Source organism: Amblyraja radiata, chromosome 38, assembly GCF_010909765.2.
Source record: "Amblyraja radiata isolate CabotCenter1 chromosome 38, sAmbRad1.1.pri, whole genome shotgun sequence".
Taxonomy (NCBI): domain Eukaryota; kingdom Metazoa; phylum Chordata; class Chondrichthyes; order Rajiformes; family Rajidae; genus Amblyraja; species Amblyraja radiata.
The window spans coordinates 5,081,771-5,095,778 of record NC_045993.1 but is presented as its reverse complement, the minus strand read 5'-3'; the positions used below and the strand labels follow the sequence as shown (position 1 = coordinate 5,095,778).

General features: G+C 46.7%; 1 protein-coding gene across 2 annotated transcripts in view; it reads right to left on the bottom strand.

Annotated features, from left to right (window-relative positions):
• The window catches only part of fuz (fuzzy planar cell polarity protein), a 36,910-nt gene extending 23,695 nt beyond the window's left edge, over positions 1–13,215 (bottom strand). For both annotated transcript variants that reach the window (XM_033013273.1, XM_033013274.1), the window contains exons 1-4: positions 13,108–13,215; positions 10,849–10,970; positions 7,251–7,335; positions 1,521–1,589 (exon numbers count right to left, since the gene is read on the bottom strand). In XM_033013273.1, coding sequence (XP_032869164.1) covers positions 1,521–1,589; positions 7,251–7,335; positions 10,849–10,970; positions 13,108–13,191 — 360 coding nt within the window. In that variant the 5' untranslated portion in view covers positions 13,192–13,215. The remainder of the gene's footprint in view (positions 1–1,520; positions 1,590–7,250; positions 7,336–10,848; positions 10,971–13,107) is intronic.
• Between the last annotated feature and the right edge of the window lie 793 nt (positions 13,216–14,008).

Genomic DNA, 14,008 nt, shown 5'->3' with positions numbered 1-14,008 from the left:
AGGGACACAGTGAGGTCCAAACTTCGGGGATCCGAGCAAGATGGTGATTGCAATGTGGTACGCACTGCTTGAGTAGGTGGTGGAGCCAGGTACTCTCACAACACGCAAGAAGCGTCTGAACAAGAATCGCAAAGGCACATGGACACAAAAAAGCTGGAGTAACTCAGCGGGACAGGCAGCATCTCGCAGAGCAGGTGATAGACCAAGTGCATGCACAAGGGATTAGCATAGATGGCTGGCACAGACGTTACAGGGCCCGTTTCTATGCTGTGTGACTACAATCACTTCCTCCACACATGGTTGTTTATTTATAACACAATTCCGAGATGTCTAGCGTTAATTCTTAGCTCATACCCTGCCAGTCCTAGATATTGTGGTCCAAGACTGGAGAATTATGCCACTGTTCATTCTGTTAGCAATTCTCAATACATTTAAAATACATGGATTAGGAAAGGCTGAGGGATATGGGCCAAAATTGGGCAGGTGGGACTGGTGTAGGCAGGGCATCTTGAACAGCATGGGCAAGTTGGGCCGAAGGGCCTGTTTCCACGCTGTATGACTCTGTGACATATGGACTCTCCCAACAGGACTCATTCCAGAAGCTAAAAAGATGGCATCGCAGCTTGAACTCAGAATAACCCACCACAAGGTTCCACAAAGAGCAAAGCGATAGGTTAATGTTCCGCCACTGACAGTTTCAGGAGAAATAGTGGCAATTAAGCCAAGGAGAGTTTCACGGCTCATGTTCAGAAGAGAAGCTAATGACCCTGTCCCACGGTGCGAGTTCATCTACCGAGTTAAAAAAAATCAAACTCGTGGTAGGCACGGAGAATGAACATAGCGGGTACGTCGGAGCTCGGGGACATCTCTTAGCGGCTCATAACGCTAACGGCAGGTACTCAGGAAGACTCGCTAACGGCAGGTAAGCTCGGGAAGACTGGTGAAGATTTTTCAACATGTTGAAAAATGTACACGAGAGCCCCGAGTACCGACGAGCGGCCATTACCGAAAATCTCAGAGTTCATGGAAACATAGAAAATAGGTGCAGGAGTAGGCCATTCGGCCCTTCGAGCCTGCACCACCATTCAATATGATCATGGCTGATCATCCAACTCAGTATCCTGTACCTGCCTTCTCTCCATACCCCCTGATCCCTTTAGCCACAAGGGCCACATCTAACTCCCTCTTGAATATAGCCAATGAACTGGCCTCAACTACCTTCTGTGGCAGAGAGTTCCAGAGATTCACCACTCTCTGTGTAAAAAATGTTCGAATCGGGGCAAACTCGGGAGAGCTCTTGGAATGAACTCGTACCGTGGGACAGGGCTTTAAGGAACCCCTTATATCCTTCGGGAAAGCACACAGAGCCTTGTGTTTAACATAACAATTGATAGCCCAACACCAAAGTTTCAGTTTGGGCTCTTTTTGTTGGGACTTTTTTTGGGGCTCAGGTGCTCAATCTAGACAGAGAGAGATAACTACACAACCCACTTATCTTCAATCAGCAACCAGTTACTCACCCGCAGTTCCCGCTTCAATCGCTCCACGTTCTTGAGGTTCACCAGATCGTCCAAGCCAATCACCAGGACCTTCAAAGATCAGGAGCACAGGTTTAGTGCAAACCAACACCAGCGGACACAACAGCTCATGGTCTGCCAAGGATTCAGTGTGCAATTACAGTCGGGCTGTGCAAAACGACCAACAATGCCACAATGAGAGTCAGTCCAGTTGATAGGATTAATTGGTGGAGTTGAACTAAGGAAAACCTTGACCCATTGAATTAAATGGAGAATGGAAAGTCATAGTTTCCATTTTTATGGAAAGTCATAGTTTCTGGGACGACAGATGGCACAATGGGCTAAGTGTTCGGCTGGCAACCGGAAGGTAGCCGGTTCGAATCCCGCTTGGAGTGCATACTGTCGTTGTGTCCTTGGGCAAGACACTTCACCCATCTTTGCCTGTGTGTGAATGTGTGTGAGTGATTGGTGGTGGTCGGAGAAGCCGTAGGCGCAGATTGGCAGCCACGCTTCCGTCAGTCTGCCCCAGGGCAGCTGTGGCTACAGAAGTAGCTTACCTCCACCGAGTGTGACTGAGGAGTGAATGAATAATGCGATGTAAAGCGCCTTGAGTATTAGAAAGGCGCTATATAAATCCCATCCATTATTATCATTATAGTCATAGAGTGATACAGTGTGGAAACAGGCCCTTCGGCCCAACTTGCCCACACTGGCCAACATGCCCCAGCACACTAGTCCCACCTGCCCACATTAATACATGAATGTTCTATCCATGTGTTGCATTCGTTCCAAGCTAATAAACCAACAAACCTGTACGTCTTCGTCGAGTGTGGGAGGAAACCGAAGATCTCGGAGAAAACCCACGCAGGTCACAGGGAGAACGTACAAACTCCATACCGACAGCACGCGTGGTGGGGATCGAACCTGGGTTAATGGCGCTGTAAGGCAGCAACTCTACCGCTGCGCCACCATGCCACACGTCCAGAGCAATTTGTCCAGTCCAGTCCACGCTCTAGGTGTTTAAGATGTTGCTGCACCCGCTGAGTTTCTCCAACACTTTTGTCTACCAGACTCTGGGTGTGATGAGCAGTGCATGTTCCAGGCAAGCCCCAGGCTGCTGCGGCCTCCTGCTTGTATGTCAACCTCTGATCCACGATTCATTATTCTGCTGTGTAATGCTACAGCTGCTGCAGACCTCTTTGGCTAAAATATCTTTTGCTGCACATGCTATACATATGCAAGGAACCATAGATGGGTCCTGACCTGAAACGTCACCTGTCCATGTTCCAAGGAAGTACAGATGCTGGTTTACAAACAAGACACTAAATGCTGGAGAATGGATTTGAAAGACCTTCCAAATTTAGTCCAAGTATCTCAGATACGTCCTACACAACCCTGCAAATTAATCTTCTGCCAGGGCAACTTCACAAACCTCCCACGTCGCTACTTAGTCTCCTGGAAACCTGAGGGCGGGCGCTGAGAGTTTTGTACAGCTCAACCGTTTTGGAATAAACTCTGGAATGAAACCACTATCCATAATAAATAGCCAATCTACCCAATCATAAATCCAATATGCCACAGAAGGCTGTGGAGGCCAAGTCAATGGACATTTTTAAGGCAGAGAAAGATAGATTCTTGATCAGTACGGGTGTCAGGGGTTATGGGGAGAAGGCAGGAGAATGGGGTTAGGAGGGAGAGATAGATCGGCCATGATTGAATGGCGGAGTAGACTTGATGGGCCGAATGGCCTATTCCCCTCCTATCACTTTATGACCTATGACACAACAATAAAACTTCTTGACAGACACAAAATGCTGGAGTAACTCAGCGGGACAGGCAGCATCTCTGGAGAGAATGAATGGTTGACGTTTCGGATCGAGACCCTCCTTCAGATCTGAAGTCTGAAGAAGGGTCTCGACCCAAAACATCACCCATTCCTTTTTTCCAGAGATGCTGCCTGTCCCGCTGAGTTCCTCCAGCATTTTGTCTCGATCTTTGGCGTAAACCAGCATCTGCAGTTCCTTCCGACATGATAAAATTTCTTGGATACTTCTAAATTTAACCTGAATAAGAAATGAGGAAGACACCCAGCACTTTATGTCTCTTTTTATGCCTTTTTTTGTAAATCAGCATTTTCAGTTCCTTGTTTAACCAAGAAATGAGGAAAAACACTGTAGGGGTGATCGCTGGTCAGCGCGGAGACGATCAGGGCGAAGGGCCTGTTTCTGTTCTGTATCTCTAAAGTCTAAATATGGATATGCAGGGAGTGGAGGGATAGGCATTATGTGCAGGTAGGTAAGGGATGATCCTGGTATCATGTTTGGCACAGACATTGTGGGCCGAAGGGCCTGTTCTTGTGCTATAATGTTCTATATTCTATAATAATAATAATAATAATAATACATTTTATTTATGGGCGCCTTTCAAGAGTCTCAAGGACACCTTACAAATATTTTGCAGGTAGAGGAAAAACATGTAAGGGGAATGAAATAAATAGTAGAGACATGACTAGTACACATCTATGTACAATAGATGAAGAAAATCCTTCAAATCCACCACCATTTGTACCTCCATTTGGGAGGCACGGTGGTGCAGCGTTACAGTTGCTGCCTTACAGCGCTGGAGACCCGGGTTCGATCCCGACTACGGGTGCTGTCTGTTCAGAGTTTGTATGTTCTACCTGGGTTTTCTCCAAGATCTTTGGTTTCCTCCCGCACTCCAATGACGTACAGGTTTGTGGGTTAACTGGCTTGGGTTTGTATACTTGGTATATGTATAAATTGTCCCCAGTGTGTGTAGGATAGTGTTAGTGTGCGGGGATCGCTGGCCGGTGCGAACTCGGTGGGCCGAAGGGCCTGTTTTCGTTTTGTATCTCCGAACGAAAGTAAAATTCACAAGAATCAGATTTCAAACAAAATAGTGATAATATCCCTTCCCATTGTGAAACAGCCTGTCCTTACCTCCCACTGCCACTCCCATCGACACTCTCTGTTCTAGAAATAATGCTATCTTCCACAATCACACCACATAATTAAAGTCAGGTATTACCCCAGGCACTCCCCGGGACTTGACATACTTCCCAACTGATCGTTTGAGGGTCCAACTAGTTGAGTATCCACTAGTTTTGTGTTCCCTGTTCACAAATCCAAATACATTTCCTATAAACCCTTCTCTGCTGCCTCACCAGAGCTAAAGTTTTAGGACATTGGTCTAGAATAAGTTTAGTTTAGTCTGGGGCTCCCTGTGGCTCAGCACTTCAAACCCCCCTCCCATTCCGAATCCGACCTTTCTGTCCTGGGCCTCCTCCATGGCCAGAGTGAGCACCACCGGAAATTGGAGGAGCAGCACCTCATATTCCGCCTGGGCAGTCTGCACCCCAGCGGCATGAACATTGACTTCTCCAATTTCCGGTAGCCCTTGCTGTCTCCTCCCCTTCTCAGCTCTCCCTCAGCCCTCTGGCTCCTCCTCTTCCTTTCTTCTTCCCACCCCCCCCCCACCCTGCATCAGTCTGAAGAAGGGTTTCGGCCCGAAACGTCGCTTATTTCCTTCGCTCCATAGATGCTGCTGCACCCGCTGAGTTTCTCCAGCATTTTTGTCTACCTTCGATTTTCCAGCATCTGCAGTTCCTTCTTGAACATTAGTTTAGTCTGGTTTAGCTTAGAGAGACAGCATGGAACATGGCCCTTCGGCCCATCAAATCCACGCCGACCAATTGTTCTCATGAAAGTTAATTGGAGGCATTAACTCTGTTTCTCCCTCCACAGCGACTGTTTGACAATCTGCATTTTCCCCCATTTTCTATTTTTATGCGCAGTTTGAAGCCTTATAGTATTTTGCCAATGTGCCAGTTAAATTGTACATTGTACAACTAGGACTGGTAACACAGATAAGATAGGGAGACGTCATGGAGGAGTATGAACACAAATATGAGATTTTTAAATGTCCAGTAGATTTATGAGGATGTTGCCAGGACTAGACGGTTTGAGCTTTAGGGAGAGGTTGAGCAAGCTGGGACTCTATTCCCTGGAGCGCAGGAGAATGAGGGGTGATCTTATTGACGTGTAAAAAAACATTGAAGGAATAGATCAGGTAGATGCACAGCTTCTCTCGCCCAGAGTAGGTGAATCGAGGACCAGCGGACATAGGTTTAAGGTGAAGGGGAAAAGATTTAGTAGGAATCTGAAGGGTAACTTTTTCACAGAAAGGGTGGTGGGTGAATGGAACAAGCTGCCAGAGGAGGTCGTTGAGGCTGGGACTATCCCAAAGTTTAAAAGGCAGTAAGACAGGTCATTGTGCAGGATGGAACTGCAGATGCTGGTTTAAAAAAAAGATTGACACAAAAAGCTGGAGTAACTCAGCGGGACAGGACGCGCCTTGTCTCTGGAGAGAAGGAATAGGTGACGTTTCAGGTCGAGTCCCTTCTTCAGACTGTTAAAGGCAGATAATTGGATAGGACAGGTTTGGAGGGATATGGACCAAACGCAGGCAGGTGGGACAACAGTAGCTGGGATATGTTGGCCGGTGTGGGCAAGTTGGGCCGAATGGCCTGTTACCACGCTGGATCACTCTATGACTCTAGGGGAGAATTGGAACAGTAAAATACAATTGAAAGGCAGCCAGTCACAGCAGTCACCCATATCCCATGCAGATGAACTCACTCAGCAAATATTATTTTCTATTTAATGTTTGACCTTTGTTGAATTAATGTTGTCTGTGGTGTGAAAGAAACCACCTTCTATTTCTGGCATCTGGTGTTGGCACATAAGCGCACACAAACGCCAACGCCCATGCTCAAAGGAAGGAGAGCACGCTTTCTCTTAAGATAATTGGCGCACTTCACAACCTCAGGCCATCCAGAGCGCTTTACAACCAAGAAAATGCGATCTCAGTAGTAAAACAGGAAAATGGAAACACAAGGAACCTGCAGATGCTGGAACCTTGAGTGGAACATAGTGCTGACGTAACTCAACGGTCTGTGGCTGGGCGACGTTTCGGGGTCAGGACTCTTCTTCAGACTCCACAGGTATCCAATATCGGAAAGGTGAAGATCAATTTGCACACAAGCTCCAACGTACAGCAAATCAATAATTATCAGATAATCAGTTCTTAGTGACGGTGGTTGAAGGATGGATCTGGGCCCTGGGTGAATTTCCCACTCACTTTGCCAAAGAGCCATTACATGCTTTGCACCAACATGATTGAACGGAGGAGTAGACCCGATGGGCCGAATGGCCTAATTCTGCTCCCAGTGGTCGCGACCTTGGTTCAACATATTACCTGAAAAATAAGGCCTACAAGAGTGCAGCAATGCATCTGATGCACTGGGAGCAGACCTGCGTTATGGGTGTTGGCATGGGTCACACACGCTGCCTCAATGCTCCAATGGCCCGGGTTCAATACTGACTGCCGTTACTGCCTATGTCGAGTGTGCACGTTCTCACTGTGGAGAACCCGCATGGGTTGTCACCCAGTGCTCCGGTTTACTCTCACGTCCCAAACCTGTGTGCAGACTTTGATTTTACAGAGAGGGAGGTGCCTAAATGGAACAGGCTGCCAGAGAAAGTTGTAGAGGCGTGGACAGTGACACCATCTGAAAGACACTTGGACAGGGGATGGGAAAGGTTTGGAGGGACGTGGCCAGGTGCGAGGGCAGACAAGAATTAAGAGTGTGATTGTAACAGCCTGCATGTGTGGCTAATAACAAACCCTGCTAATCGGACTTTGCAAACTCACCATGGCACCGAACACGTTGTCTAACAGGCGGCTGAGGTAAAGGTCACTGGCATCTTCCTCAGAGCTCATGACGATGAGTGTGATGCTGCGTAACCATGGAAACAAGCTGTTAGCACAGTATGGACTCAACTTTCCCAGGTATATTTTTTCAAGGCCTTCTACACCGAGGGGCTACTCATGTGTATCTGGTATGCAGGACGTTGACTCCAAGGACCGAGTGGAAATAACATGCCTTTCTTCGACAGAATTATTAGCAACACGAAGATTTCGTTCCTCAAGATGCTGAACCACCTTTCTAGCCAGTCACAACCCCGGACCTGCAGGAGAACACCAGCGGGGTTACTTGTGGGCGTGTGATCATGTGAGAGTCGCGCACTGCAGCAGAGTCACTGCCTAGCCATGGGTGACGGCAGCAATTAAGACATCTCAGATGTACATCGACCGTCACTGCTCGTGACCAAACGGAACAAAACAAATACAACTCTGTCCCTGGGCCCTGGTCAAAGGACGTGGATTGAAGTCCCACTCCAGAGACACAAATATAAAAACCCAGGGTCATACCCTCAGGACTGGACTACAACATGCTGAATTTTGGATGCAATACCCTAATATGTGAATGAATTAATAAGTTTATTGGCCAAGTATTCGCATACAAGGAATTTGCCTTGGTGCTCCACCCGCAAGTGACAACATGACATACAGCGGCAGTTAGGAATGACACATAAAACATTAATAATAAAACATTATCGATTAAACATGTGATTTAAATAAAATACCAGAGCAAAAAGAGGCTACAGATTTTTGGTTATTGAGTAGAGCAACTACTCGTGGGGAAAAAAAGCTGTTTTTATGTCTGGCTGTGGCAGCTTTGACAGTCCGGAGTCGCCTTCTAGAGGGAAGTGGTTCAAAGAGTTTGTGGCCAGGGTGAGAGGGGTCAGAGATGATCTCACCTGCCCGCTTCCTGGCCCTTGCAGTGTACAGTTCGTCAGTGGGGGGAAGGTTGCAGCCAACAACCTTCTCAGCTGATCGGACGATTCGCTGCAGCCTCCGGATGTGTTGCTTGGTGGCTGAGCCAAACCAAACCATGATGGAGAAGGTGAGGACAGACTCTACGATGGCCGTGTAGAATTGGACCATCATTGCCTGTATGTGTATTTGTATTTGTGTTTTCCCTGTACCATCCCCATAATGAATAACAGTTCAGTTCCGTCCACAAGAGTGATCCAAAACTTCCAGACTATTTCTGTAATTCTCCATTCCATTTCATTGTTCAACAAAGCCCAAAAGATTTGAGGAACAGCACCAACGTCTGACTCAGCTCACTGCACCATTCAGAAGTCAGAGATAAGTTTTCCAGTTTGGCCAGATCTGATGAGAGATCTCAAACAGTAACATTACCTCTCTCTCTCCACGGATGCTACCTGATCTATTACGTATTGGCAGCATTCTCATTTATTTCAGATTTTCAGCATCAGCGTTTTGTATCCAACCGATTCAGCACTTTTTCTTTCTCCCCTCTCTCCTCATTCATCTACGTTTTATTTAATCTCCTTCAGACAGATCAGTCCACAATTAGCAGGCTGCCTCTCAATCTGCACCACCACCACTTGGTCTCTAACATACTCACACATTCTCTTTGTTAACTTCTCCCTTTCCCATTTTCTGCAACTTAAAACATGCTGGTTATCTAACTTCTCCTCTGGTCTGATGGAAGACCTCCCCATAGATACTCCTTGATCTGTTCAATAATGACAGCATTTTTGCTAATGTTTCAGATTTCCAACCACTGCAGAGTTTTGCTTTTTTAATTATTAAGGGCGGCAGAGTTGCGCAGCGGTAGAGTTGCTGCCTTACAGCGCCAGGGACCCGGGTTTAATCCTGACTACGGGTGCTGTCTATATGGAGTTTGTACGTTCTCCCGTGAGCTTTTTCCGGGTGCTCCGGTTTCAGTTGTATGTGACTGTGTGCGTTTTTTCCGGGTGCTCCGGTTTCAGTTGTACGGTCTCCCGTGAGTTATTTCCGGGTGCTCCGGTTTCAGTTGTACGTTCTCCCGTGAGTTTTTTCCGGGTGCTCCGGTTTCTTCCCACATTCCAGCGATGTGTACGTTTTTAGGTCAATTGGCTTCTGTAAATTGACCCCATTGTATAGGATACAAGACTGGGTTAACATAAAACTAGAGTACAGATGATCAATGGCCGGTGTGGACTCGTTGGGCTAAAAGGCCTGTGTCCATGCTGTTCCTCTAAACTAAACTGAACTAATATTGGTCAGTAATTGAGATGGGTTGTTTCAAATCCTTTGAGCTTTGTATGCATTTCCACAGAGAGAAGAGAGCAGTAGCTGATAATATGTTTTGACCAAAGCACAGTAGCACAGCTGGTAGAACTGCCACCACACTGTGCCCGAGACCTGCGTCGGACAATCCTGACATCGGATGCCGTCTGTGTGGAGTTCGCAAGTTCTCCCCATGCCCATGTAGATTTTGCTTCAGTTTCCTAAAGACATGTGGATTTGTAGGTTCATTAGTCTCTGTAAATTGTGTATAGGGGGTGGATGAGAAAGTGGGATAACATAGAACTAGTGTAAACGGGTGATCAACGAGGACTCGGTGGGCTGAAGAGCCTGTTTCCCCACCATATCTCTAAAGTATAATAATGCATAGGGTCGTGCAGCACGGAAACAGGCCCTTCAGCCCAGCTTGACCATGCCAACCAGGGTTCCCCATCGACACTATTCCCATCTGCCCGTGTTTGGCCTGTATCCCCCTAAACCTTTCCTATCCATGTACCTGTCCAAATGCCTTTGAAATTGTGTTATTGCACCTGCCTCTGCTACCTCCTCCAGCAGCTCATTCCATATATCCATCACCCTCTCTGTGTAGTACTTAAATGGCGTTGAAAAGCTAAAATTAGACAAGGAGAGCAACATTGGATTTCTAAATCCAGGCACTGCTACCAGAAATAAATTCTTCTCATTGCACAACTAAGAACACTAAATGTCCAGGGACAAAAAAACAAAATCTGGTTCTTTCCAGCCAACTCCCTTGCATCCTCAATCAAAATGATTTACTGAGATGTCCTTAAATATACCTTCCTCCCACAACATAAATAATCCTCTGTGCAGGAAGGAACTGCAGATGCTGGTTTACACCGTAGATACAAAATGCTGGAGTAACTCAGGCAGCATAGAAGGAATGGGTGACTGCAGTGGGTCTAGGGTACATCAGCATCAGTGGGGAGGTGGGGGGGGGGGGGGGGGGGGGGGATGGGGGAATGTTTTTGGGGTAAAAATAAGCAACTTGACCGATGGGTGAAATGTGTTCGATGCCCAGGCTTACACTGTCTGGACAAGATGCACATCATAGACACAAAATGCTGGAGTAACTCAGCGGGTCAGACAACATCTCTGGAGAGAAGGAATGGGCGACGTTTCGGGTCGAGACCCTCCTTCTGTCTGAAGAAGGGTCTGGACCCTAAACGTCACGCATTCCTTCTCTCCAAAAATAATCCTTTTAAGTTTTTTGAGGAAGTGATTTTAAATGTAATTCTGTGTACGTCCCACTCTGAGTCAGACTCAGTGATATTTTTTCACACCTCACCTGTCCCGGAAGACTCTCCAACAGACTCTGGTGTTGTCAGTGCAGGTGCTAGTCAGCAGAACGTCCTGGTTGCTCCCGAACATGTGCACGCCATTTAGGGAACCAATCACAGAGAATGGGAGCTGAAAATAAAACGGGCAACTTTCTGAGATAAATAAAATCATATGGTCCACTGAAGCGGTTTCCCTGCATCCAGACAGTGTTTAAAATGATCTGACAGGGGAGCCCATCGCACTTCCAAACGCGTGCCTTGCAGATGGTAGGAAGATTCTGAGGTGAATCATCGCTGCACAATACCCAGCACGTAAGCAAGCCAACAAAAACAAAAAAAAATCAGCTGATGCTGGAAATCTGAAATAGACAACAGGAAATGCTGGAAATATTCAACGGGGCATGCAACATTGTAAGGAGAGAGAGAGGGAAAAAAAGGGTTAACACTCTAGGTCAATGGCCATTCCATTGCTATTCCAAGGAGGTGGAGGAAAACTGCAGATGCTGGTTTAAATCGAAGATAGACACAAAGTGCTGGAGTAACTCAGCAGGACAGGCAGCATCTCTGGAGAGAAGGAATGGGTGACATTTCGGGTCAAGACCCTTCTTCAGACTGTTCCAAGGTGGGTTTATTGACCATAAGTGTTATTATTGTTCCTCTCTTCACACATGGTGTCCTTCTTCTTGTACCCAAAGTATTTTGTCCAATAACCCCCCCCCCCCCCCCCCAGGACGATACCGGGATGGATTTCAGTGAAATGCTGCTGAATGTCAAGTAAAGATTGATGCAACCTCACCTGCTGGAGGTTACTGCCAGACAATCGTGCGACAACACCAAAGAATTCAAAAAAATGGGCCGGCCAGAAATTACACCCGTTTGCACAGAGCAGCGAAAAGCTGGGAATCTCGCTGCCTTCAAAAGAAAAAGTCCTGCTCTTATAGGCAGGGTGGGCTAAAATTTCAAATTTATTTTTCCTTTCAAAATATACTTTATTCAAGAAATAAATATATCCAATACATGATCCTTACAAGACTCCATCCAATATTCTCGGAGGCTATACATGAAGAAGGGTCTCGACCTGAAACGTCACCTATTCCTTCGCTCCAGAGATGCTGCCTCACCCGCTGAGTTTCTCCAGCATTTTTGTCTACATACATACATTCAATGCTGTTGACACAAATTACGCAAATTTATCCCGCACCCTTGCCACTCATGTGTCCCACTGGCGAGGAATTCCTTCCCTTATTTTGCGGGGGGTCTCCACCACACCCTGCCCCCCATGTCCAGCAGCAGAAGGACCCTAGACTGTGGTCCTCCCCCACCGAGCCTTGTCGTTGGCTGCACCAAGCTTCAGTGCGTCCCTCAACATTTTGATCAGGTTTGAATTAAGATTAACATTATCCACGATCCACTTGAATGGGCTACTCCTGTTGAGGCAGCATCTATGGAGCGAAGGAAATATTCAATGTTTTGGGCCGAAACCCTTCTTCAGACTTTTTAGGCAACGTTTCGGGTGTGAGACTGGGTGGTTCTAGACTTACTTACCAGTTCAGCTTAATCGTCACCTTACACATCCACACCGCCACCATAGATGTAGTATGTACAAGATGCGATACAGTAACTCATGAAGGGTATTCCAACAACACTTCATCAAATCTAATTCACCTACCATGACTAATGAGGCAACATCACTGCCACCAACCAGCCTGAGTCACAAACCAATTTGATTTGGAAGTATGCCTGTTCTCTCATTCATCACTGGATCTAAATCCTGTACCCTCCTACACAGTGTGGGAAAGCCTTCACTGGAGGAACTGTGACAGGACCTCAGGCAACTCTCCACCACTTTCCCAAGGCAATCTGAGGTGAGTAAATAACACCAGCCTTTCTCTCCTTTCAACATTGGATAAAAATGGCCCACTTTTTTTAGACAGCACATTTTTTAAATCCAATTAAATGATAAATCAGATCAGATGAGAATTCTGACAGTGATACATCCCAAAGAAGAATAGGCATCACATCTTCTGCACTCATCCTAATTAAGGAACTCCTAATTAAGGAAAACCACTTCCATTACCACCATCCTTCAGGATAATAATGCCTGCATACACGATGAATTGCACTGGTTTTGTTTTGCAATATTTCTGTGATATTTAGTGATCAACATAACTTTATTCGAATGTCATACAAAAGACCATTTTAGCCAGAAAGATCTTGCACAATGCACGAATGCACGAATGCACAATGAAGCTTGAACAGTGAGTTACCTGCCTGCTCTCTCCCTTGCTCCTGCAGTACAGGGGCACGCCACTGTTGGTTGCCAAGCATAATAGCTGCACACTGCCCGCCATGTTGTTGGGCCAACACCGCCTTCTCTTTCCCGACGCATGACGGGGGATATCGCCCGTCGCCCCGGCAACCGCCGCCTCTCGTCGCCCCGGCAACCACCGCCGCCGCCTGACAACCCGTCGCGCATGCGCATCTGCCCAAACACTCACTCCCATAGAGTTCCATTGCAACTGGATTGACCCATTGATGAAAATATCCTCACTATTTTTAAAAAGATGCACAAACAACATACTTCCAGCGATGAATAAAGCAAACTAAAACTTAAGGACAATAGGGCAGTGAAAAGTACTTTGCAGGAAGGAACTGCAGATGCAAATGGTGTGTTAGCATTCACAGCAAACGGATTTGAGTATAGGAGCAGGGAGGTTCTACTGCAGTTGTACAGGGTCTTGGTGAGACCACACCTGGAGTATTGCGTACAGTTTTGGTCTCCTAATCTGAGGAAAGACATTCTTGCCATAGAGAAGGTTCACCAGACTGATTCCTGGGATGTCAGGACTTTCATATGAAGAAAGACTGGATAGACTTGGCTTGTACACGCTAGAATGCAGAAGATTGAGGGGGGATCTTATAGAAACGTACAAAATTCTTAAGGGGTTGGACAGGCTAGATGCAGGAAGATTGTTCCCGATGTTGGGGAAGTCCAGAACTAGGGGTCACAGTTTAAGGATAAGAGGGAAATCATTTAGGACCGAGATGAGGAAAACATTTTTCACACAGAGAGTGATGAATCTGTGGCATTCTCTGCCACAGACGGTCGTTGAGGCCAGTTCATTGGCTATATTTAAGAGGGAATTAGATGTGGCCCTTGTGGCTAAA